The following is a 24,184-nucleotide window of genomic DNA, read 5'->3' on the forward strand; positions in this document are numbered from 1 at the left end:
CAGATGTGGTTGGGGGTTCTGGGAGGAAAATGGAGGGGTATGGAAGGTGGGTGTTATTGTAATCACTTACAATAGATACATTGTACTCATGTGTGACATTAGGGAAGGATATATGAATTGTAAAGCCCATCATTAAGTTTGTGTGTCAGACACTATGCCAGTCTTTGGAGAAGCCTGCCTTGCTCCCCTCTCCCCCCCCCCCCCCAGTCTCAGTTCCGGCCAGCCTCCCCGCTCAGCTCACACTCTCTCTCAGCTCTGTGTGAGGTGATGGAGCTCTCCCATTGCTAGGCAGTTCATCCCTGAAAACAGGTGCAGGTGTCAGACAGCAGCATCTACCTACACTGGGGACCTGCCACCCTCCTGGGACTTAGTAGGTGTGTGCTTCTGGGCAGTCTGCATTGCAGCAGGACACTGGAGACATTGATACTGGGGTGGGGGTGGAGGTGTGGAGAGCTACATGTTAGACACTCTCTTTTGGCCAGGAGTGAGGAGCTCGGCCTGGTTTTCCAAGCCCCCAACTCTCCACCCAGCCTCCTTTTCCCCTCCCAGCCTCTGAGCCTACCTACCTGAGTTTCATTCCTGGAACTCACAGGGTGGAAGGAGAGAACTGGCTCCTGAAAGTTGTCCTCTGATCTTCATACATATTCTGTAGCACACACACACACACACACACACACACACACACACACACACACACGCACGCACACACGCGCGCGCACACACACACACACACACACACACACACACACACGCGCGCACACACACACACACACACACACACACACTAGTAAATAAAATGTTTTGTTTTTGGTTTTTGGTTTTCGTTTTTGTTTGGTTTTTCAAGACACGGTGTTTCTCTATGTAACAGTCCTGGCTGTCCCAGAACTCACTTTGTAGACCAGGCTGCCCTGGAACTCAAGAGTAATCTGCCTGCCCCTACCTCCCAAGTGCTGGGATTAAAGGCATGTACCACCATGCCCGGCAAGCGTAATTAATTTTTAATTTTTTAAAATTAAGTACTTTTTACAACTGCTTATTGCAAATTTTCTCACATGCTCCATGGTTTTGAAGAAGCCCACGCTACTAGACAGCAATCTTTTTTTTTTTTTTTTTTTTTTAGTGTATTCAACACTTTAAATCCGGTCAGCACCACCTTCGGACCTAACTCCGCCCCGAACACGCCCTACCTATAGGCCCCGCCCCTAGCACTTCGGGCGTCTTTGAAGGGCCCCGCCCTCAGCCTCTCCTCCCTGAAAAGTCCCCGCCCTCATTCCTAGCTGGGGCTACTAAGCGCATGCGCGTCAGAACTATTTGCTTCCCGAAGTCTCCTGCTGCTAGTAAGAGGAAGTACTGCAGGGCTGATGTCGCGACCTTGTGGACTCCCGGAGCCTGTCAGGTAAAGCTCTCCGGCTCCAAGCACCGGAGCCTGACCAAGCCGGGCTCTGATCATTGCACAGGCCCTATCTATCCACCCTGCAGTTCAGGCTCCTCAGGGCTCCCCTCCAGCCGGAACTTTGCTCTTCTGCTCCTGGGGACAGAGTTGGGGTTTTCACCTAACAAGATTCACACACGCGCAGGCGTGTCCTCATCTCCCAGGGTCACAGCGTTTCCCTTTTGCCAATCCGAGTCACTCTTCAGGAACCCCCACAGCGGAACCTCAGAACCCCAACATGGCCAGACAGTTATGCATCAGCCAAACAGAGTTCAAGTTCCTGGGTGGCTTCTTCCACCCATAACCGAGGTTCTTGCTCAAGGCATTGCTGCTCCCAGCCTGGCCTCAGTACTACAAGGCTGTTCTGAGAACTCAACACAGAATGGGCCAGCCCTGCTCCTATTTTGATGGTATTGTCTCGACACAATTAGACTTTTATTTTCCTGCTGCCTCTGGGCAGTTCTAGGGGTTGTTTAAAAGCCTTCTTCCTCTTTGGCTGGCTAATTGTCTTTTCTGGACAGAGGCCTGTGAGTATCAGCTGTACTGTGTGCCAGCTTTCATTGGCCCTTTCCAGGACATTTGATTGGTTTGCAGCCAGCTCTCTGTCACATGGATGGGATGGGGCTTGTGGGGGGGGGGGGCGGTGTTTGAGAATAAGCAAACCCCTCTAACCAAAGGCTTGTTAAGGATGCGCTAGTGATTAACACTCACAGCTCAGGGCCACCTTGTTCATGAACTGGCCACTTTACCTGCACGGCTACCCTCGAGCAAGTTACAGATGAGGACTTCTCGAGGCTCCAGGAGATGATGGGTAGCCCAGGCTGATCTCAAACTTTCGGTAGTCGTTCTGCCTCAGCTTCTCCAAGCACTAGGAGGTTGCAGGTGTGAGCTAGTTACCGCACCCGGCTCCACCCAGCTTTTGAGATGGAATGAGTTCTGGCTGACCTAAACATCTGGTTTTGCACAGTCATACTGCGGAATAGTGAGAACTAATGTTACACTTTCTACAGCCACTGTGACAAAGTCCTACCAACTGGATGACTTGAGGAATAGCAATTAGCCTCTCTTGGGTCTGAAGGACCCATAATCAGGTCTGAAGTCCATAATCAAGGTATTAGCAGGCACACAATCAGAAGTCTCTGGGGATGTTCCATTGCCCCTTCCAGCTTCTGGTAACTTTCGATCATCCTTGGCTTATAGCAGCAGATTTTGGGTCCCCATTCCCATCTGTCTGTCTGTCTGTCTGTCTCTCTGTGTGTGTGTGTGTGTGTGTGTGTGTGTGTGTGTGTGTGTGTGTGTGTACATCTATGTCTATAGCCTCTTCCTTCAAAGACACCTGTTGTTGGATTGGGAGTTCTCCCTACATTCAGGATGGTGCAATCTCAAGAGCCTTAACTACTTACATCTGCAAAGAACCCATTTCTGAATAACACCACATTCTCAGGCTCTATGTTGACATGAATAAGGTGGTCACTGTCACACACCATGCAAACAAGCAGCATAAAGCATAGAGCTCATCCGAGGGACTCGGAAAGAGCCACATGAAAACAGTCCCATTTGTGGTGCTGAATCTAAACTTTGGCGGTAACTATCAGTGATGGTACAGTCCCTTGAGCTGCCACAGAGGCAACCTTGTCACTTTGGAAGTTGGATCAAGCGCTCACCCTCGGGCCTCACCTCAAAGTCACCGAGTCAGGTTTTGGGGTAAGTGCTGGAGGAGTCTGTTGGGCACCGCCTTGTAGCAGATCCTGTGGCTGTTTGGGTTTGAGAATCACATTTACAAGGTGTCTGGGTTTGTGAATGGTGGAAGGACCAGGCAAGCCTCAGGAGGAGTTTTTGGCACACCTGTCCTGTCTTCCTATAGCAATAGTAATTTCTCCTCCAAAGCACTAGAAACAGAACCAGGGCCTCCCTTACTCAGCAAATGCTTTACTACCGAGCTACATCCCAAAAGCTCCTTTATTTCTTATTTTGGAACATAGTCTTGAATTCAAGGCTGTCCTTGAACTCGCTATGTAAACCAAGGATGCCTTGAACTTGTCATCCTCCTGCCTCAGCCTCTCAAATAGCTGGGACTACAGTGAGGTCCAGTTTATTTACAGATATTAAAGCTTATTGGGGGAATGTTTTACCATACAGACTTGCTGTTTGGTTTGGTTTCTTGCTGTAAGATGACACATGTCATAGACAGGCCCTGAACTCACCTTATTGTTGAGGACAGCCATTAATTCTAGGTTCTCCCACATTTGCTTCTCACATGCAGGCATGGCATACATGCATAACCTGGCTTACACTGGAAGTTTTCATTTAAGTTGCCTTTCAAAGCCAACTCTGTATGCAATGTGGGCTTGGTGTTTTTGCCTCATCTGTCTGTCTTGCCAACACATGCCATTTAAATACTGTGATTTCTGCCAGGTTATTGGAAAACTATAATGAGACTCAGAAATGAAATCCAAGCTACACACATATACACATACACACGTACACACATGCACACATACACGGATGCCCCCCTCACACACACATACAAATAGATTGGCAGGGCTAGGTGCTTGCTGCCACAGCTCTGCTTACTCAACTTTTGTCTTGTATTCTTCTTAGAAACAATCTGATAGATGATGCCAAGGCTCGCCTGAGAAAGTCTGATGTCGGGACCAGATATTCTCACCTGTCCTCTAATAAATTCTCTGTCCTTGTACCACTGCTGGCCAGAGGAGGAAAGTTGTATTTGATGTTCACGGTCCGCTCAGACAAGGTGGGTGACAAAACACTCTTGTGACATCTCAGGGTTTAAAAAAAAAAAAAAAAAAAAAAAAAAAAAAAAAAAAAAACCTTCTGTGACTACGTCCTCATCTCAAGGCGGCCGTTACCAAGTGAACTTTCAATATCATGATGTCGGAGGGAGAGGATCATGGATGCAGGGGATGGAATGGGATTTTGTCTGTCTGTTTGGTGATTTTGAGACACTGGTTTGTTTGCTCTGCAGCTCAAGCTGGTCTTGAACTTATGACAATCTGCCTTTCTCTGCCTCCCAAGTGCTGACTTTAAGTTTTGGTGTTCATTTGTGTGTGTGTGTGTGTGTGTGTGTGTGTGTGTGTGTGTGACTGTACATGATTATAGAGACCAGGGGAAGACAATGAGTGGCCTTCTCTGTTACTATCTGCCTTGTTATCTTGAAACAGAGCCTCTCACTGAACTTGGAGCTTGTGGTTTTAGTATAGGCATGGCTCATATGCTGCCACAATCTCTCTCCACCACACCTCAGAAGTGGAGGGTCAGATACGCACAGCCATGCCAACCTCATAAAATGGAGGTACAAACTTGTACAATCAAACATTTTTTACTCATTGAGCCAACCTCCTCTACCCAACATAGCATTTTTTTAAAAAAGAGGTTTTAGAAAAAAGAAGAAGAAAAGAAATTTATCTTATAAGAAATAGAAAACACTTTTAGACCAGGGTTTCTTCATGTTAGTGCTTAAACAGCCTTTGGGTCCAAACCACTCCTCATTAAGGGGCCTTCTTGTGCTCTGTTAGATATTTAGGGTCGTATTGACCTCTACCATGTCAACAGCACACACAGGCACTTCTGTGTGATGACATCGTGCCTTCAGGCAGTGCCAGTAATCCTTGCAGAGTGGGGTGGAAAATCACCCCATCAAGAATGACGAATCCACCTCAGGTCAACTAGGACATATGTCAGTGGCCTAGCCCTGAGGCCAGCTGCCCGAGTTGCACGCAGGGGTGAAGTTATGAACCCTCTTGGTTTACAGCAATACTAGGCTCTATGTCCCTGTCTCTCCCATGTTGATGCCCTTCCTTACTGTTGGAACTATTTCCCAGAGAGAGCTGAAGACATGGCCATTTCAAGGTCATCTCAAGATAGAAATAAACAGAACACAAAATAGCCTGGCCTTTCCAGAAGAATAATTTTAAAATGTCTCACTGACAGCATATGTAGGTAAATAAAGAAATATGTTAATAAATACCCTGATTCATACTCTTTGACATAATTTTCTCTTATTTAGTGTGCATTGGTGGTTTTGCCTGCAGGTATGTCTGTGTGAGGGTGTCAGAAGTCCTGAGACTGGAGTCACAGGCAGGTGTGAGCTGCCATGTGGGTGCTGGGAATTGAACCCTGGCCACCAGTGTGCTCAACTGCTGAGCTGTCTCTCCAGCCCCAGAATACATTGATTTCAACAGAACTGTGGTGATTCTCTTTACGGTCGGACAAGCAAGTGATGCACGTCCGTGTAGTGATCAAAATCCAGTTTCTCAAAGGAGAGAGATGCTCAGCTGGAAGCAGGACATGGCATCTGTTCTCAGCTCTGCTCCTAAGCACAGATGAAGTGCTTATAACCCTTCCCCCACCCATGTGTGTGTGTGTGTGTGTGTGTGTGTGTGTGTGTTTTGATTATCAGAAAAACAATAAAGCCAATATAAGACTAAAGCCTCTGGCAGTGGCACTGATTTGATAACAACAGTTATGGCTGATGATTATAAAGGTCATTTTTATTATTTACTTTTAATTTTTTAAATATTTATTTCTGTGTGTGTAAGCGTGCTTTGCCTGAATGAATGAATGAATGAATGAATGAATATAGGTGTACCATGCGTGCTCAGTGCCCACATAGGTCGGAAGAGAGTGTGACCACACTGGAACTGGCGTCCTAGGTGGTCATGAGCCACTATGTGAGTGCTGGGAACTGAACCGGGGTCCTTTGCAAGAACAGCAAGCCATTTTAACTGCTGAGCCATCGCTCCAGCTCCTCGAGGTCATTTAAAAAATAGTTAAAATCCCCTTCACTCTGACTGCAAGCCCTACCTGTCTGTGAAAGAGGGAAACAGAGTGTTCCCTAGGGTGCTCCCTGTGGGTGCTCCTGGGGAGTTTCATCCCCACCTCCTCCTTTTACATTTTATGTAGAGACAGGGCCTCATCAAATTGCCCAAACTGGCCTTGAAGTAGCCCCATCACGCTCTCGAACTTGCCATCCATCTGCCTCAACACCCCAACCAGCTGGGGTCACAGGCATGTATCACCAGGCCTACTTCTGAAAGCTTTTTTAAAAAAAAACAAAAAAAAAAACTAATGTGTTGTTGTGTTGTGTTGTTGTTGTTGTTGTTGTTTAATGTCTTTGTGAGGGGTAGGGACATGCATGTTATGGTGCAAGTGTGGAGATCAGGGGACAACTTTGTGGAGGCTGCTCTCTTCCTCAACCTTTATGAGTCTCCCAAGGATCACATGTAGACAACACATGTAAACCAAAGGTGCTTTACTAGTGGAGTCATCTCACTGATCCTGGAGCAGAGTTTTTAATGTCTTAAAACCTCCTTTTTCTCATATATAGAGATGGGCCTGAAGGCTGTCCTGTGTGTCGTGTGCACCAGAGCCATGCTGTCTCCGTGTCTGGTGCATGTTTGTGCTGACATTGATTGTTCTTTGTTGCTTCTTCTCTTTGCTCTGTCCAGCATAGGTAAGGTCTCCTTTCAGAGACCTAGAGTCCTAGAGCCTGGGGCCTTTCCTCTGGCTGAAAGGTTACAGGATTATAGTGGTCAAGGGAACAGTAGGTGGAATATTCTTTTGGGTAAGGTATGTATTAGAAGAGTTAGTAATATCATGGGCAGACAGACAGACAGCATGGTAGGGGCTCTGATGCAAAATCAGATCTATGAGGCGGAGTGGGGGAGTCCCTTTCTTCTAGATCTCAGAAGAAAGGAAGTTTTAGTGGTAGTCACATGAGGTCCAGGCAGGAGATAGGAAAGGAAACAGGGTCTTGCATTGCTGAGAAGGATCGCAAGACTGTAGAACAGGTATGAGAGAAGAGGTGGAGAGGCAGGTCAGTTGAGGTGTGTTCCCCTCATATGGGTAGAAGCGGGCTTCTTCATGGCCTTCTTGCACCCTGAGGCAGGCAACATCCCTGGGGAAGGGAGAATGTTTTTTTGCGCATACATGTGTATATGTACATGTGTATTTCTGAATACGACTTCCTCAGTCCATATTATGTTACTCATACATGTTTCGAGGGCTGATCACTTGGTATTGGGTAACCAACTGATGTGTTTTTCTCTGGGGAAGACAATATCCCCTCTTCTCACTACTCCTTAGTTGCCTGCAGTTCTCTGTGTAGAGTTGAAGCCTCTTGGGCTCCCCCATCCCCCTTGGTATGTCTCTTGGCATCATCCTTGGTCAACTCAAGTTTAGGCCATCATGTTGGAGAGAGTTTATGAATGTGTCTTAGTCACATCAGAAGCTACACTGAATTTTGAAGACAGTCTCTTGCTGGTCTGGGGCTCACTAAGGCAGCCATGATAGCATACATACACGAAATAACAACTGATGCAAGAAAATTTTAAAAAGACATGAATTTGAAAAAGAACAAGGAAGGGTATTTATGAGGGTTTGGGGAAAGAGGAAAGGGAAGGAAGACGTGATTTAATTCTATTATAATCTTAAACTAAATAAAAACCAAACAAAAGAACCCAGTGTAGATGGCAGCTAAGGAGTGGTACCCAAAGTTGACTGTTGGCTTCCACTTGTACATGTAAATGAGTGGACCCACATAAACACACTTGTACACCCAACAGACATATGCAGTTTGCACTATCTATAGAGGGAGGAAATTATGAGCTCTTAATGTCATTAGAGCCCTTGCTGGTCCCAACAACCTGTGAAGAGTTGGGTTGAGTTTTGTTTTGTTTTGTTTTGTTTTGTTTTTTTAATGTGCTTGCTTCAGCACAGCAGAACATTTTCTAAGAGTAGACAGAGTTCTCAGGATTGCAAAAGGTCCTTGTTCCCTATTAATTGGAGTCGAGGTGGAAGGCCACTTGAATTGAATTGGCATGCTCTGGGTCTCTTTGAAGAGCTTCCAGAACACATTTTAAATCAGGTCTATATTTCTATCAAGCCCAGCAAGTCCTTGAGGATGCCCCTGTCACTGGCTACTGTAGTGTTGAACGTGCAAACAATAAATCACATTTGAAAGGTGATGTAACAGGAAGTGTGTGTGTGTGTGTGTGTGTGTGTGTGTGTTTGAAGAGCAAAGGGTTTATTCTGCTCAAAATTCCCACTCATACTCATGGTGGAAAATCCACAGTAGCAGGAGCTTGAGGCAGATGAGACGTGGACTACAGAATTGAGAATCAAGGGACACTAGCATTCATTGCTCAACTTGATTTTTCTATTTTCCATTTTATTCAGGCCAGGATCCTCTCTCCAGAGAATAGTCCCACCCATATTAACTAAAATCACTAGGATAATCCCTTACAATTTACCCAGAGACCCATTACGCAGGGGATTAGACTATATCTAATAAACAGTGAACACTGGTGCACTTCCTGTATGCAGTACAATGCTGGGTCCTGTTTACATATCCAGTCTGTTAGTCTATGTCTTTTTATTGGGGAATTAAGTCCCCAACAATAATAATAATGTTAAGAGATATTAAGGAAAAGTGATTATTGCTTCCTGTTATTTTTGTTGTTAGAGGTGGAATTATGTTTGTGTGGTTATCTTCATTTGGGTTTGTTGGAAGATTACTTTATTGCTTTTTCTAGGGTATAGTTTCCCTCCTTGTGTTGGTGTTTTCCATCTATTATCCTTTGTAGGGCTGGATTTCTGGAAAGATACTGTGTAAATTTGGTTTTGTCATGGAATGTCTTGGTTTCTCCATTTATGGTAATTGAGGGTTTTGCTGGCTATAGTAGCCTGGGATGGCATTTGTGTTCTCTTAGGGTCTGTATGACAGCTACTCAGGATCTTCTGACTTTCATAGTCTCTGGTGAGAAGTCTGGTGTAACTCTGATAGGCCTGCCTTTATATGTCACTTGACCTTTTTCCCTTACTGCTTTTAATATTCTTTCTTTGTTTAGTGTATTTGGTGTTTTGATTGTTATGTGATGGGAGGAATTTCTTTTCTGGTCCAGTCTATTTGGAGTTCTGTAGGCTTCTTATATGTTCATGGACATCTCTTTTCTCCTATAATTTTGTTGAAGATATTTGCTGGCCCTTTACGTTGGAAATCATTGCTCTCTTCTATACCTATTATCCTTAGGTTTGGTCTTTTCATTGCATCCTGGATTTCCTGGATGTTTGGGGTTAGGAGCTTTTTGCGTTTTGCATTTTCTTTGACTGTTGTGTCAATGTTTTCTATGGTATCTTCTGTACCTGAGATTCTCTCTTCTATCTCTTGTATTCTGTTGGTGATGCTTGCATCTATGACTCCTGATCTCTCTTCTAGGTTTTCTAACTCCAGGGTTGTCTCCCTTTGTGCTTTTTTTTATTGTTTCTATTTCCATTTTTAGATCTTGGATGGTTTTGTTCATTTCCTTCACTTGTTTGAGTGTGTTTTCCTGTAACTCTTTAAGGGATTTTTATGTTTCCTCTTTAAGGGCTTCTAGCTGTTTACCTGTTTTCCTGTATTTCTTTAAGGGAGTTATTTATGCCCTTCTTAAAGTCCTCTATCACCATCATGAGAAGTGATTTTAGATCCAAATCTTGATTTTCCAGTGTGATGGTTTATCCAGGACTTGTTATGGTGGGAAAATTGGGTTTTCATGATGCCAAGTAACCTTGGTTTCTGTTGCTTACTCTTGGTTTCTTGTTCTTACTCTTGCCTTCCACCATGTGCTTATCTCTAGTGCTACCTGCCTTTGCTATATCTAGCTGGAACCTGTCCTTCTTGTGATCCTGGTTGTGTCATAACTCCTCAGAGTTCAGCTATCTCTGTGATCCTGTGATTCTGTGACCCTGTGATCCTGAGATCCTGGGTGTGTCAGAGCTCCTGGGAGTCAAGCTGCCTCTGGGTCCCTGATATCCTCATGTTACCAAGCTCCTAGGATCCTGGGATCCTGTAGTCCTGGGCATGTTAGAGCACCTGGGAGTAGGTCTTCCCCTGGGTATTGTGGGACTGGCTGCAGAGTTTGTGCCCAAGGTCTGCTCAGGGCACTAGTTCAGACTGGAAGGCACCCATGCCACTGGTCAGGCTAAGTTCCTGGGTGTTTGTGTCCCGCTGTTCTCAGTTACTTCTGGTGTTGGGGCAGATGTTGTGTCTTCCTCAATTCTAATCCTATGATCCTAGGAGTGTTAGAACACCTGGGAATAGAGCTTTCTCTGGTTGTTGTGGAACTGGCTGCAGAGTTTGCTTTCAAGGTCTGCTCAGGGCACTGGCCCAGACCAAAAGGAACCCATGCAACTGGTTAGGCAGAGTTCCTGGGTGCTCGGGAGGAAGTGTGTTTTTAAGTCTTTTGTAAGACATGCTGCAGTAGACAGAAAATGGTCCAGCCTTCCTCTCTCTACTTAGGTATCTGTCAGTGATGAGATGTGTGAGGACATGGCTGCTGAAGCAGATCCTGTAGAAGTCTTCATTTATAGCAGGGAGGAACTGCACATGTTTTGTGTCTTCAAATGACTTGCGCAGGGCTAGGAATGATACACAATGGCAGAACACTTCCCTAGTATGCACAAAGCCCTGGATCAACCCTCAGCACCACCAAATAAAATGAATGAATAAATAAAAATAACAAACTTGCTAAGGCAGAATAATCAGCTATAGAAAACTAAATAAAGTTCATAACAGCCTTAGTCCTCTCAAAGGACTGTAACAAAATACCTTATACTGGGTGGCTTATGAACAGCAAACATTTTCTGTGCCTGTGGAGGCTGGGAAGTTCAGTATCAAGGCATCTGCGGATGAAGCACTCGGTGCTGTCTTCTCTTTCTACTTCCCAGATGATGGTTTTCCTTGTGTGCTCATGTGCAAAAGGAGCAATAAGTGTCTGTGCACTTCTTTTATAACTGCTTTAACTCATTGATAGGGCCTTGCTCATTATGCTTTCCCAAGAGCCCCAACACTGAATGGTATTGCCCTGTGACTTAGGATTTCAAAATTGGAAGAAACAGATATTCAGACCAAAGCAGGCTTCTAGCTTTCCTTACAAAGATGTCACTCCAGGTGCTAAAAATGCCAACAGGACATCTCAGTCGAATGCTGGACATCAAGAACTGACATTAGGGGACCTCATTATATCACCCTGCGTGGGAGCTAGGCACAACTCCACTCATGGCAACCTCAGCTCATGTAACCGCCCAAGGGCATGCTGCCATGATCTTTGCACACAGTTGGCAAGAAGCTGGCCAAAGAGTCCTGCTGAATCAGGCTCTACAATGACATGGATAGGTGAGGTTGTAAGAGAAACTGGATTGGGCTGGCTGAAAAGAGAAGGACAAGAGATACACCTCTCAGAGATGAGAAAAGAAGAAATGACTGGGATGCTACAAATGGAGACACATGGTGCTAAAACCAGTAAGGACTGGAGTTAGGGACATGGGTGCAGAAACAGAAAGAGAGCTTCCCCATTCTTCATGTGAGTCAGCAAAAATAAATGGAGATGGTGAAATATATGGTATCAATCGTGATGGCTCCTTGGCCACACTGTGTTTTAGCAAATGCTCTCTCTCTCTCTCTCTCTCTCTCTCTCTCTCTCTCTCTCTCTCCCTATCTATCCAACTATCTATCTATCTATCTATCTATCTATCTATCTATCTATCTGTCTGTCTGTATATCTGTCTATCTAATAGGTGTGTCTGAGTATGAACAAGCATGTGCTGTGGCACACTGTGTTTTAGCAAATGCTCTCTCTCTCTCTCTCTCTCTCTCTCTCTCTCTCTCTCTCTCTCTCTCCCCCCTATCTATCCAACTATCTATCTATCTATCTGTCTGTCTGTCTGTCTGTCTGTCTGTCTGTCTGTATATCTGTCTATCTAATAGGTGTGTCTGAGTATGAACAAGCATGTGCTGTGGCCTCTTGTAAAGGAGCCATTGGACAACTTTTGAGAGTCACTTCTCTCCTTCTACCTTATTACTGCACAGGTTCTCTCATGACTTTATCTCTTAATTACCCTGCTACAGGATCTCAAACACTGCTCTTTTGTGGGAAATATTTTTTAAAAAAAAAATGAACCTGCCAACTCTCCACGGGGCTTCTGCCCTCCTGCCTGCCCACCAACACTCTGGCCACGCAGGACTACAGGACTCCCACCAGGCCATCTCTCTGGTGCCCCCTGTCCCCCAGTTCCTCTTGCTACCATGCACCCCAAGGTCATCTGTCACATCATAATACCCAGTACCCTGGTAGAATCAAGACACTTAAAGCTTAATTAACCAATCAGATTTATGTATCAATAATATCACAATTTACAAGAAGCCAATACAATAATTTCAGAGCCAGTTGATGATGATAAAAGCTTTATCCCAATATTTCTAACCTTGTGAAATCATAGCTACTTGTGGCTGGAAAATGCCACGTGGGTACTTGTCCACAGCTACCTTGCTTCTCTCTCAGCTACTCTTAGCTCTGCCTCCCCTTTCCCCAACCAATCACAGACCTCCCACTGCCCTAGTGTGATTGGCTACAACACTGCTCTTTGAGCTTATACCAGATAAATTCACATTCTATAGAAGCATTACTGGTTAATAGAGCAAAGTCCAAGCTTCTAGCCAGTTCTCCTGCCTCTGCCTATTTGTAAGGATTCGGGAACTGAAGACGTATGCCATCAGATGCAGTTTTTTTTATGTGGATTCTAGGGATCAATTCAGGTCATCCGGCCTGTATAACAAACCCTTCCACCAGCTGAGCCATCCTAGTGGTTCTGTAAACTCTTAATAAATACATGGTGTGCTGATTAAGGACACAGCGTCTAGAACTGAACTGTAATTTATAACTCACTTTGTGAACTTCATCAGGTAATTTAACCTCTAGGTGTCTTATCCTTTCTGGGAAAATAGAAATATTGGTAATCTAATGTGGTTTATATGCCCATAATAGAAATACTTTGTGATCTGTACAAACAAAGGAATACTATCCAGCCATACAGGAATGAAGCCCTGGACAGTGATACAACATGGGAAAACGCCACAAATGAAATGCGGAGACACATGAGGTCACATGCCATGTGTTTCCCATGGAACAAACTGGAAATCCATTCGGATAGAAAGCAGAGACCAGGTAGTAGGGAGAGAGTGTTTAATGGATGTGGTTTCCTCTTGGAATGGGGAGAGCATTCTGAAACTAGGTATTAGGTGTGGTTACACACCACCACCACCACCACCATCATCATCAATACACCATTACGTCTGATCCCCAGCACTGCCTAAGACGGGGTGCGGTGGTGCAAACCCTGATCCCTGCACTAAAGAGATGGAGCAGTGAAGTCAAAGATCAAGGTCATCCTTGACTACATAGCAAATGTGAGGCCAGACTGGGCTGTCTGACCCCCATCTCAATTTTTCCCCAAACATAACAGCTTATAGAAAAATCCTTACAAATCATATGCCCTGAGAATGGTAAGCACCCATAAAGAATTTACCAAAATCCTCTCTTGATAACACTGCCCTTTATACAGTCCTTTCTTTTAGTTTTAATAACCCTCATTGGTGTCTGTCTGCTTCTGAGTTTATGGTGTCTTTTACAGGCATGTAGAGGAAAAATCAGGAATGAGAGACATCTGCAAGGTTACTACTGTAAGATGTATCTGTGTGTATGTGTGCGTGTGCGTTTGCATGTGTGTGGAAGTCAGTGGTCAACAATGGATGGTCTTCCTCAATCACTACCTTATTTTTTGAGAATTTTTTATTGACATTTTCTTCTAACAGTTTGAGAGGGTGGGGTTGAGGGTAGAAAGGACCCTTTTTACATGGCTGGTAGGAACATAAATTAGTTTAGGCAGTATTGGAGGTTTTTTTTTTTAAAAAAAGCCATGTTTAATGATGTTTCATATGACCTAGATATTCCACTCTTTTTAACCAAAGTATTTCAAACTAACAAATCACAGAGATATTTCCACGTCAATATTCCTAGCAGCACTAGTCACAATAGATTAACTACAGAATCAATGTAGATGGCTAATGGTAGAGGAAAAATGTGGGATATATATATATATATATATATATATATATATATATATATGCATACCATTTGTGAGAAAATAAATGCAACTGGACTCAACCATGTATTGTTTTCATTTTCTTGTAGTTCTTCCATTTTATATAGACACATAGGTAGTGTGTGTGTGTGTGTGTGTGTGTGTGTATGTGTGTGTGTATGATATAAAAGGAAAACTGCTTAGGGAGACTAAGGGAATGCTAATAGGTGGGAGGAGAAAGAAAGGAGGGGATATACAAGAATTATGCATATATATATATATATATATACATACATATATATATATGATCTTGAATAAATAGCAACACTTAAAACATATCAATGAGCCGGGGGGGGGGGGGGGTGGTGGCACACGCCTTTAATCCCGGCACTTGGGAGGCAGAGGCAGGCGGATTTCTGAGTTCGAGGCCAGCCTGGTTTACAAAGTGAGTTTCCAGGACAGCCAGGGCTACACAGAGAAACCCTGTCTTGAAAAAAAAAAAAAAAGAAAACAAAAAACAAAATAAAAAGTATATATATATCAATGAATTAAAAACAAAAAAATTTATGACCTTGTGAGTTTGCCAAACAAAATAAACCTGCATCTTTAGGTGTGTTATCCATACAGTGTTCTATTTCTTCAAGTACATACATTATTTATATAGTTAAATTATGATCCCCATCCAAGATATTCTCATAGCCTATAGGTACCTGATATAATATATTAAAAATCTCATCTAAGGGGTATGTGGTAAAGTATAAAAGTGGCACACACTACACAAACAAGTAGCAAACTTGAATTTAATATTAGTATTGAGTAAAAATATTTTTATGGTCTCATGGTGGGAGATTTTTTTAAACAGACATTTTCCAATATTTCTAATAAGGTTATTGATGTCTAAAATAATAAAGTAAGATGTGTATGTGCACATGCACAGGTGTGTATGTGTTGAATGTGCACACACATGTACCATGGCGTTCATGTGAGGTCAGAGGATGTCTTTCAACCATCACACTTTTCTCCTTCCACTATGTTGGGTTGGGATTCAAACTTATGTGTGCCCTTCCCTGCATCCATCTCACCATCTCACCAGCCTGGTGCTTTGGTGTTTTGTTTTGTCTTAAGGATTCAAGAAAGAGCACATCTTGGACTCTGTAGATGCTGAGTCGATACTTGTTGAGTGCCTAAATGCTTCTAAATTGCAATCTCCCTTGGTGACTCTGTCCTTTCAATCCCCCAGCTGAAAAGGGAACCTGGAGAAGTCTGCTTCCCTGGAGGAAAGAGGGACCCGGTGGACACAGATGACACAGCCACTGCTCTCCGTGAAGCCCAGGAGGAGGTGGGGCTGCATCCCCACCAAGTGGAGGTGGTCTCTCACCTGGTGCCATACGTATTTGATGTAAGGACTGGCATGGGCCCTCCTGAGCTCTCAGGGGCTTCCACAAAATTCCCAAACACACTGGGCACAGAGCCAGGAGAACTGAGTCCTTGTGTGGACTCTGTTCTTTGTGAGCTCTGTGGCCCTTCTCACTCCATCCAGGAAGAAAGAGGGGAGCCACCTCAGTGAGTTTCAGACTGGTGCCATGGAACTCTGGGCGTACTCAGAACTGTTCCATTGATGTTCAGATGGTGTGTACTTTTCTCCAGGACACATTGATTTTTAAGAACTCAGTTGAAAATAATGCACTATTATGCAGCATACTAAACGGTATCCCCTTGGAGGGACCCAGTGTTTTCTGTTTAATGTCATTCATTTTTGATGCACACCTTGGGATAGAGTCGTCTTGTCACAGGACTCTCCTCAGCATCATTGTACATAATGCCCTGTATTGATTGTCAGGTTGCTCTGGTCCTTGGATCTGTAGTGATGTCTCACACTTGATGTTAACATGGCAGTTTTAAGATATACTAGATGTCCTTCAGTTTCAGTACCTCATGGTTAAGGAATTTTAAAAGAAGATTTTACTTTTATTTATGTATAGGTATCAGGGTGACTAGGCATCTAGAATGCCACACAGGCCAAAAGAGAGTGTCAAATCCACTAGAACTGGAGTGATAGACAGTTAGGAGCCACCTGAGAGGGATACTAGGATCCCGAACTCTGGTCCTCTATGGGAACAGCAAGTGTTCTTTACTGCTGAACCACCTCTCCATCCTCTGGGCCCTTCTTGGTTAGACTAGGATAAGAGATGGAAAGAAGAACAAGAGTATTTGGCAAGCTGCCTAGAAACTGCTACAGTTTGCCCCTACACTCCAACGTGGCTTGGGACTTCTATATCCTATAAGCCAAACAGCATAGGAATGCCTGGAGCTGGGAGAGCCAGCTTTCATTGGCTGTTGTGGATGGACTTTAGGGTTCTCTTGTCAATTTTAACTTGAATACCAGCATTATTTTTATCGGTATAAATGTAATATAACTGTTTAAATGCATGTCCAGAATGATGACAGATTAGAAGCCATCTGTTTTCATGTCATGGCACCCAGGATCTCCCATGATGCCTGACACTGCTGTGATACATTGGCCACAACTAAGAAACAAGGTTAGAATATTATTATGAACTAAATCCATACCATTTTAGCTACTTTTCCTGTTGTCTTCCCTTCTGTCCTTGACCCCATTCTACATTTCAGATTGTATCCAGTTGACAGATACACAGAGACAGGAAGACAGAGCTAGGCAGAGAGAAGAGAACATTAATGAGAGGGAAATATGGCAGCTTCTTCCTCTTTAGACACATTTTCTAATGGGGTGATTTTCAATCATCTGCAAATTTTCCAACACATTTTGGGCAGTCGAGTTTAGACCCTTGTTGACTGATTAAGCTAATGCTGTTAAAAGTTCCTCAAATCAGAGTAGCCTCATTTCCACTATCCCTGGGATTGTACATGGGTGGACAGGATAAGGAAGTTCACAAATGCCTCAATTAGCTTCCTGTTGCTCTTAACAAACACCTGAGCTAAGCAACGTATAGGGTATGATGGTTAGTTTTAAATATCATTTAAATATCAAATCTCCACAACCTAGCTTCATCTGGGCAGAGTCTGAACATAATTATCTAGATTGTATCAGATTGCGCTCTGTGTGTGTGTGTGTGTGTGTGTGTGAGAGAGAGAGAGAGAGAGAGAGAGAGAGAGAGAGAGAGAGAGAGAGAGAGAGAGAGCAGGGCATGTCTTTGTAGTTAATGGATGCAGGAGTGCAAAGCACGCTGTGGGCAGCTCCTAGGCTGGTAGTCCTAGGCTCTAAGAAAGCTACCTAAGCATACACCAGCCCAAGAGCCAGTAAACAGCATCATTCGTGGTTCTTGCCTCATTTCTTTGGCTGTGAACTGAATGTCTTGCTCAGAGGTAATGCTCTGTGGAATAGCAAGCAGGTCTTCCTTTGAGTTCTTATCTTGACTTCCCTCAGTGATGGACTATGAACTAGAGTTGTGAGACAAATAACTCTTTCTGTCTCAAAGTGACTTTTTGTGTTTTGTCACAACAGTAGAAATGAAACTAGAATATAGAAGGAAGATATACTTCAGCTCATAGATTTAGAGGTACTGATCCCATGGTTAGTTGTCCCCATTGCTTTGGAGTCTGTAGTAAAACAGCTCTGGCATACCCTATTGGAGTTCTCTTGAGACCTCTTCATCCATCCTTCCATCCCTCTATGTGTTTCTGGTAGCCAGCAGCTCTCTGCTAAAACTCACCATTGGGTAGGTGGAGATAGTTTAAAGGGCATTGCACACAGAGGGTCAGAAGTCCCTGGATTTATATCCTTGCCAAGCTGTCCTCCAGCAGTGGTTGGGGCTGATCATGGAAGCTCAGTTACTTGTCTTTAGCTAGAGTATTCTCTACAACACCCTGCCTGCCTTCATCACCAAGATGTTGCTCTTTCTCCTTAGCTTCTCACCAGTTTCTCCCAGCAGGCAGCATTTTTGTAAGAAATTGCTTGCATTTAATCCCTTGGCTCAGTATCTGCTCTAGGAAATCCCATGACCTCTGAGAGTGTGTCCTTCATCGAGACCCAGCGAGGCTGAGGGTCTTGGTGACCTGTGACCTCAGATTTACTGCCCTAAGGCCATTAAGGGTCTATGTTCCTCTTGTCTCCTCTCTATCCAAAGGTTGTCATTCACCCCAAGTATAGTTAATAGTATGGCCTGTTTCCATTCTTAGATACTCTTTGGCTGCATCTCCCCCCGCCCCCCATAAGAGGTTCCCATAGGCCTATATAACCTCTAGACACGCATCTCACAGTGTACCTGCCTCTGGGTTTCCCCAGTCTCTTTTTGATGATTCAGGAACTTCAAACTAGAGACCATACCTGTGTTCAGTCCCTGTCTCCCTTGCAGGCTTTCCAGTAGAGGTAAAGACCCTCAATCCAGTAGATACTCAGGGCCATTTGCAAACATTTGTACTTCCTAAATAAAACATCACAATGTGAATATGTATATTATAAATATATAGTGTATGCCCCAAGTAATGTCCTGCCACTTTTCTGCTGATATGACATCATTCCCCTGTTCACAACAAGAGGAAAGGGTATGTGACATCCATGAGAGTTACTCTACGTGTCTGTCAGTGAGAAGTAGCCACTGTGGAGTTTGGAGTTGTTCGCAGATAATGCTTCTGCCTTGCTCATGTATCTTTACTTACATGGAAGGATCTATAAAGTAGACATACTCACACAAATTTGATTCCTAAGTCAAGTGGATCATGGTTTTAATAACATTATTTCATAGTCATTACAATCATACCCGCATTTGTGTGTGCGTGCACACACACACACACACACACACACACACACACACACACTTTCAGACTTCTCTGAGATGCCAGTAGAGGTGAAGAATCTTTCTCACATGGGGGACATATTTGTGTCTGGATCGCCACCCCAGCCCACCTTATACTGTATAACATAACTTTGTTCTTCCCTCTCCTAGAAGTGGCCTGAGTTTAATCTTCGAAACGGTATCACTATACTTTGTAATTTGTGAACTTTGGTTTCTGCCTTCAGAATGATGCACTGGTAACCCCCGTAGTGGGTTTTCTAGACCACAACTTCCAGGCCCAACCTAATGCTGATGAAGTGAAGGAAGTCTTCTTTGTGCCTTTGGACTATTTCCTCCATCCCCAAGTCTACTACCAGAAGCAAATCACACAGTCTGGCCGTGATTTCATCATGCATTGCTTCGAGTACAAAGACCCTGAGACTGGTGTGAACTACCTAATCCAGGGAATGACCTCAAAACTGGCTGTGTTGGTGGCCTTAATTATTTTGGAACAAAGTCCTGCCTTCAAGATTGATTTTGATCTCCATGACCTGATACCGTCTTGTGAAAGGACCTTCCTTTGGAGATATTCTTTAAGCAAGTTGTGAAGACCCTGAAACCCAAAAGAACGTACATGAGGTTTTTGTGTGAGCTTATGCTCAGAACAACAGTGTTTAGCAAGTGGCATCTGACAGGTGTGAATATTTTCCTACAATGTGGCTGTGAGATCCTTGCCTGACTTCCTGTTGCTGCTTTAGAACACTAAAAGTCTTTCAAAACTGGAAAAATGCACTGGCAGGGGAGAATAATTTTACCCATTTAAAAAAATGGCACGATTTTTAGTCATATTAGGGATATCTGTCACATAGTAGGCACTTAATAAATATTTGTCAAATATATGGCTTGCAATATTCATCTTATTTTAGAGTATTTGAAATATGTTTTTAATCCATTGTTTCATCTAGCAAAAACTTCTGACTAACCGTTCAAACCTACCCTCCTGGGGTTAGGGAGTAATTCCACCATAAAGTGCCTGTCTTACAAGCATACGGTTCTGAGTTTGATCACCCAGGTACAATGACCCAGGTGTGGTGATGTACACTTGTTATCCTAAAATTGAGAATATGGAACCAGGCATCTCTGAGGCTTTCTGTCCAGGCAACCTACCCTGCTTGGCAAACTCCAGGCCAATGAGAGCCTCTGTTTAAAAAGAGGTTGGTGGTGCCAGAGGAAAAACATGTAAGATTGACCTACACACACATGCTCACACATGTCCATACACACACACACACACACACACACACTTTACCCTCCTCGATTCCATGACAGTAGAGGTTAAGCTGGCTCAGCGGTCTCTCCAGGAGCTCTGCCATCCAATGGACGCCCTGGGATTCAGTTTGCAGCAACAACGTGATGTAGGAGAAAGATGACGCTGCCAGTTGCGTTAGATTCAAAAGAGAAAGCAAACTCCCCTGGAGCCCCACTTTCTGTCTTCCGTGAGCTACCGTGTAGATATATCTGCAACCCAACCAGGTGGGTGGAGAAATCCCGCAAGGAAATGGCAGAAAGCAAAGAATGGTCAACGCCTGGCTCTCTGAGCGACCCTGAAGCAAAGCAGCCTGTTACGACGGGTCAATGATAGATGACAGTAATAAAATTCTGTCATCTTTCTGCATTGTAATTTTGGGTCCTTTCATTACAGTGCTGCTGCAACCCTAAAAAATATATAATACTTGAGAACAAGATGAGTATTTATCCAAGTTCGAGGGATTGGAAGCAAAATTGCCATCCCCAGCTCTGATTCCGTGCGTGAAAGCCTCTGTGATGTGTGCGGGAGGGGGCAGGACTTCCCAAGCAACAGAAACAGATGAACAGGAGAGGCCCATGGACCTCCAAATATAACCAGCCATCTCCCAGTGTGCTAAAGGCAAATAAAACACCTATTTCGAGCACAAATCCCAAATCAGAGAGACAAGCATTTCAAACTGCATGCTTTGAGATCTCCTGCCTCCTCAGTGGCCTTCACCACAGACCATGCCTCAGCCCCAGCAGGGATTTCTTTGTTTAATTAGGATGTTAACTGTGCCAAGGTCAGAGAGGCTGGTAAGTGAAGCCACATAACCACAACTCTACGATGCTAATTTCACATCCTACTGGGAAGTATTATTAGATTTTCATAACTATAGCTGAAACCTGATGCCGTCCCTAAACCTAGCAGTCTGCCAGAAAAGTGTTGCTGCTGAAGAAGTGTCCATTGCTGCTGAAGAAGTGTCCATTGATGTTGAGTTTTGGTTTGTTTTTTTTTTTCCCCTCTTGAAGTTGGCAGAGGCAAGTACCCAGTCCACTGCTTTATGCTCATCAATGTTTAAATGGTGCAAATCTGGATCCAACCAGGAAAGCAGATGTTGGGTGAGCATCCCCATTAACATTCTGCAACTATCTCTGCATGAGCAGGCCTGAGCCATTTCTGGACAATTACAGAGGCATTTGCAAATGTGTATTTACAATCTGACAGCAGTGTAATTGCTGGTTAGATGGCTGACCTCTCTGGCGGTGCAGGAAGCCTCCCTTCACGCTGTTGATGTGAACTACACGGGCCTTGCTTGCTTTCCAGAAGGCATTGGGGCAGCTGAACTCTACAACCTGAAGACACCCAAGTTAGAGTGTGGGTATTTATTAATAGCAGCATTATGGTTCCTGTCCTTTATTAATATTTTATTATAGCTATGTTCAGGGCTCTAATCTAAATATCAAATCTAGATCAAATCAAAAGAAGTTTTGGGGGGGCTGGAGTGAGAACTTCATGAGCAAAGTTCTATTCTTAGAACCCATGGGATGTTTGTTTGTTTGTTTGTTTGTTTGTTGGCTTGCTTTTTAAAGTTAGACACTTGTTTGCAATCGCAGGGCTAGGGAAGGGAAGCAGGGAGAACCTCATGAGGCTCATTGGCAGCCAGCAAAACAAAATGGGCAGACTCCAGGCCACTGAAAGACCTTGTCTCAAAACATAAGACAGTTAGTAATGTGGTTGCTGTCCAAGCATAACAAGACGGTTCAGTTTTTGTTGTTAGTTAAGTGTTTGCTGCCCAAACATAAGGAAATGGTTAAGTTAATAAAGTGTTTGCTGCCCAAGTGTAGACATCCAAGTTTACACCCCCCACCCCCCGCAGAATCTATATAAAACCTGGACATGGCAGTACGCGTCTGTAAACTCACTGCTCGGGGTAGAGAAAGTGGATGCTATCGGCTTGCTTGCTAGACAGTCTAGTTGAAATGCTGGCCTTCACGTTCTATGAGAGACCACCAAAAATAAAACAGAAATGATTGAGAAAGACTCCTGGAGGTCTGTACCTGGCTGTCCATGTGCAATCATGTGTCATGTATTGTGTGCATACCTGAACGCACACCATCACACCACACCCATATGTAAACAAAGATAACTGACTACCACCTAAGGAATGGTGCCCAAGGCTAGCCTCTGGCCTCCAAATACAGATGCATATGAACATTCTTCCCTCTCCCTCTCCCTCTCCCTCTCCCTCTCCCTCTCCCTCTCCCTCTCCCTCTCCCTCTCCCTCTCCCTCTCCCTCTCCCAGCCTCTGGCCTCCAAATACAGATGCATATGAACATCCTCTCCCTCCCCCTCCCAGTCCTCCGTCTTCGTCTCTCTCATTATTGGTATGGTGTGGATCTCAGGGAGTCTACACTGCTACTGACCAGATTAGCCTCAAGGATAATAGCAGTCAGGGTAATAACAGTCAGATGCACACACTGCTGAAGACTTCAACACCAGGAGGATCTGGGTCTTCCTTTTAAATCCTGTCATGATTGCCATAAGAATCTGTTAGAACTGATGTAGACGCAGAAGAGCAACCTGTTGGCCAAGTTATAAAGCCATCTAAGGTGCCCATCAACAGAAGAATGGGTAAATAAAATGTGGTATACACATACAGTGGTGTTTATTTTAGTCATACAGAGGAAGGAGATTGTGTCCTTGGTAAGAAAATGGATGAAACAGGTAAACATACTGCTAAGAGAACTAGGACTCAGAAAAAAGATGTCATGTGTGTGTGTGTGTACACGTGCATGTGCACGTGTGCATAAGAGAGGGGGGGCCTGAAAGATTACATAAAAATACAAATGGGTAAATCCTGGCTAGTTTTATGTCAACTTGACACAGCTTAGAGTCTCAACTGAGAAAATTCCTGCAGATGATCAGGCTATAAGCAAGCCTGTAGGACATTTTTTTTTTAAAAATGAGTGATTGATGGGTGAGTGGGGACAACCCTGAGAGGGTGGTCCTGGGTTCTATAATGAATATGGCTGAGCAAGCCATAAGGAACGTGACTAGGTAGCGCCCCTCCATGGCCTCTGCATCAGCTCCTGCCTCTAGGTTACTGCCCTGTTTGAGTGCCTGTGCTGACTTGCTTTGCAGATGAACAGTGATAGCACAAGCCCAAGAAGCCCCTTCCTCCCCATGTTGCTTGTAGTCATGGTGTGTTGTCATAGCAACAGTGGCCCTAACTAAGACAGAGGGATATTTGGGAAGAGTCAGGAGAGGAAGAGGACCAGGTAATGCAAGCAAATTGGTCAATGAAAGTTATGATATGCTTAAACAAAAATTGCATTGTGAACCCTGTAGCTCCATGCCTTTTCTTTTTCCTTCCTTCTTTCTTTCTTTCTTTCTTTCTTTCTTTCTTTCTTTCTTTCTTTCTTTCTTTCTTTCTTTCTTTCTTCTTTCTTTCTTTCTTTCTTTCTTCTTTCTTTCTTTCTTTCTTTCTTTCTTTCTTTCTTTCTTTCTTTCTTTCTTTTAGAAATGTCTCAGAAAAACCAGTGCCTAGTCACATGCGGAGGATTCCAGCAGCCTGTGACATGCAGGAGTCAGTGTGGACTGCTCACATAACTCAAAACATCTCCTGTCTACACTCTCTGATTTTGTAAGTGGCTCTCTCAAGTAGACAGCCTCAATGCCGTATCTCTGTAGCTGACAGCACTGGTAAAGAACAGGAGGCTTAAGTGTGGGCACCACCTCCATCACCACCAGCCATGACTCAAACGTGTTTTCCATTCTCCAATGGAAGAA

At 44.0% G+C, this 24,184-nt stretch overlaps 1 protein-coding gene across 8 annotated transcripts; it reads left to right on the plus strand.

The window, feature by feature from the left end:
* The first annotated feature begins 1,269 nt into the window (after nt 1-1,269).
* Nucleotides 1,270-22,427, plus strand: Nudt7 (nudix (nucleoside diphosphate linked moiety X)-type motif 7). 8 transcript variants are annotated; one of them, NM_001377027.1, is made up of 5 exons: nt 1,314-1,396; nt 4,034-4,187; nt 15,591-15,749; nt 16,788-16,890; nt 19,350-20,003. In NM_001377027.1, the coding sequence occupies exons 1-4, from the start codon at nt 1,362-1,364 to the stop codon at nt 16,851-16,853; spliced, it is 414 nt and encodes a 137-aa protein (NP_001363956.1). In that variant the 5' UTR covers nt 1,314-1,361; the 3' UTR covers nt 16,854-16,890; nt 19,350-20,003. The 8 variants fall into 8 exon arrangements, 7 of the variants coding, with proteins under 7 accessions (NP_001277110.1, NP_077757.2, NP_077766.3 ...); XM_011248491.2 differs by having other exon boundaries at nt 1,350-3,136; NM_001290181.1 differs by lacking the exon at nt 16,788-16,890 and having other exon boundaries at nt 1,270-3,136; nt 19,350-20,008.
* The last annotated feature ends 1,757 nt before the right edge of the window (nt 22,428-24,184 follow it).

This window comes from Mus musculus, chromosome 8, assembly GCF_000001635.26.
Source record: "Mus musculus strain C57BL/6J chromosome 8, GRCm38.p6 C57BL/6J".
Lineage (NCBI taxonomy): Eukaryota > Metazoa > Chordata > Mammalia > Rodentia > Muridae > Mus > Mus musculus.

Excerpts from the sequence above, each read along its gene's own strand:
- Nudt7 (NM_001290181.1), top strand. The coding sequence starts at position 3,030 with ATGGTACAGTCCCTTGAGCTGCCACAGAGGCAACCTTGTCACTTTGGA. Across the intron at positions 3,137-4,033 it reads TCACCGAGTCAGGTTTTGGG|AAACAATCTGATAGATGATG; the intron begins GTAAGTGCTGGA and ends TATTCTTCTTAG. Across the intron at positions 15,750-19,349 it reads TGGTGCCATACGTATTTGAT|AATGATGCACTGGTAACCCC; the intron begins GTAAGGACTGGC and ends TTCTGCCTTCAG.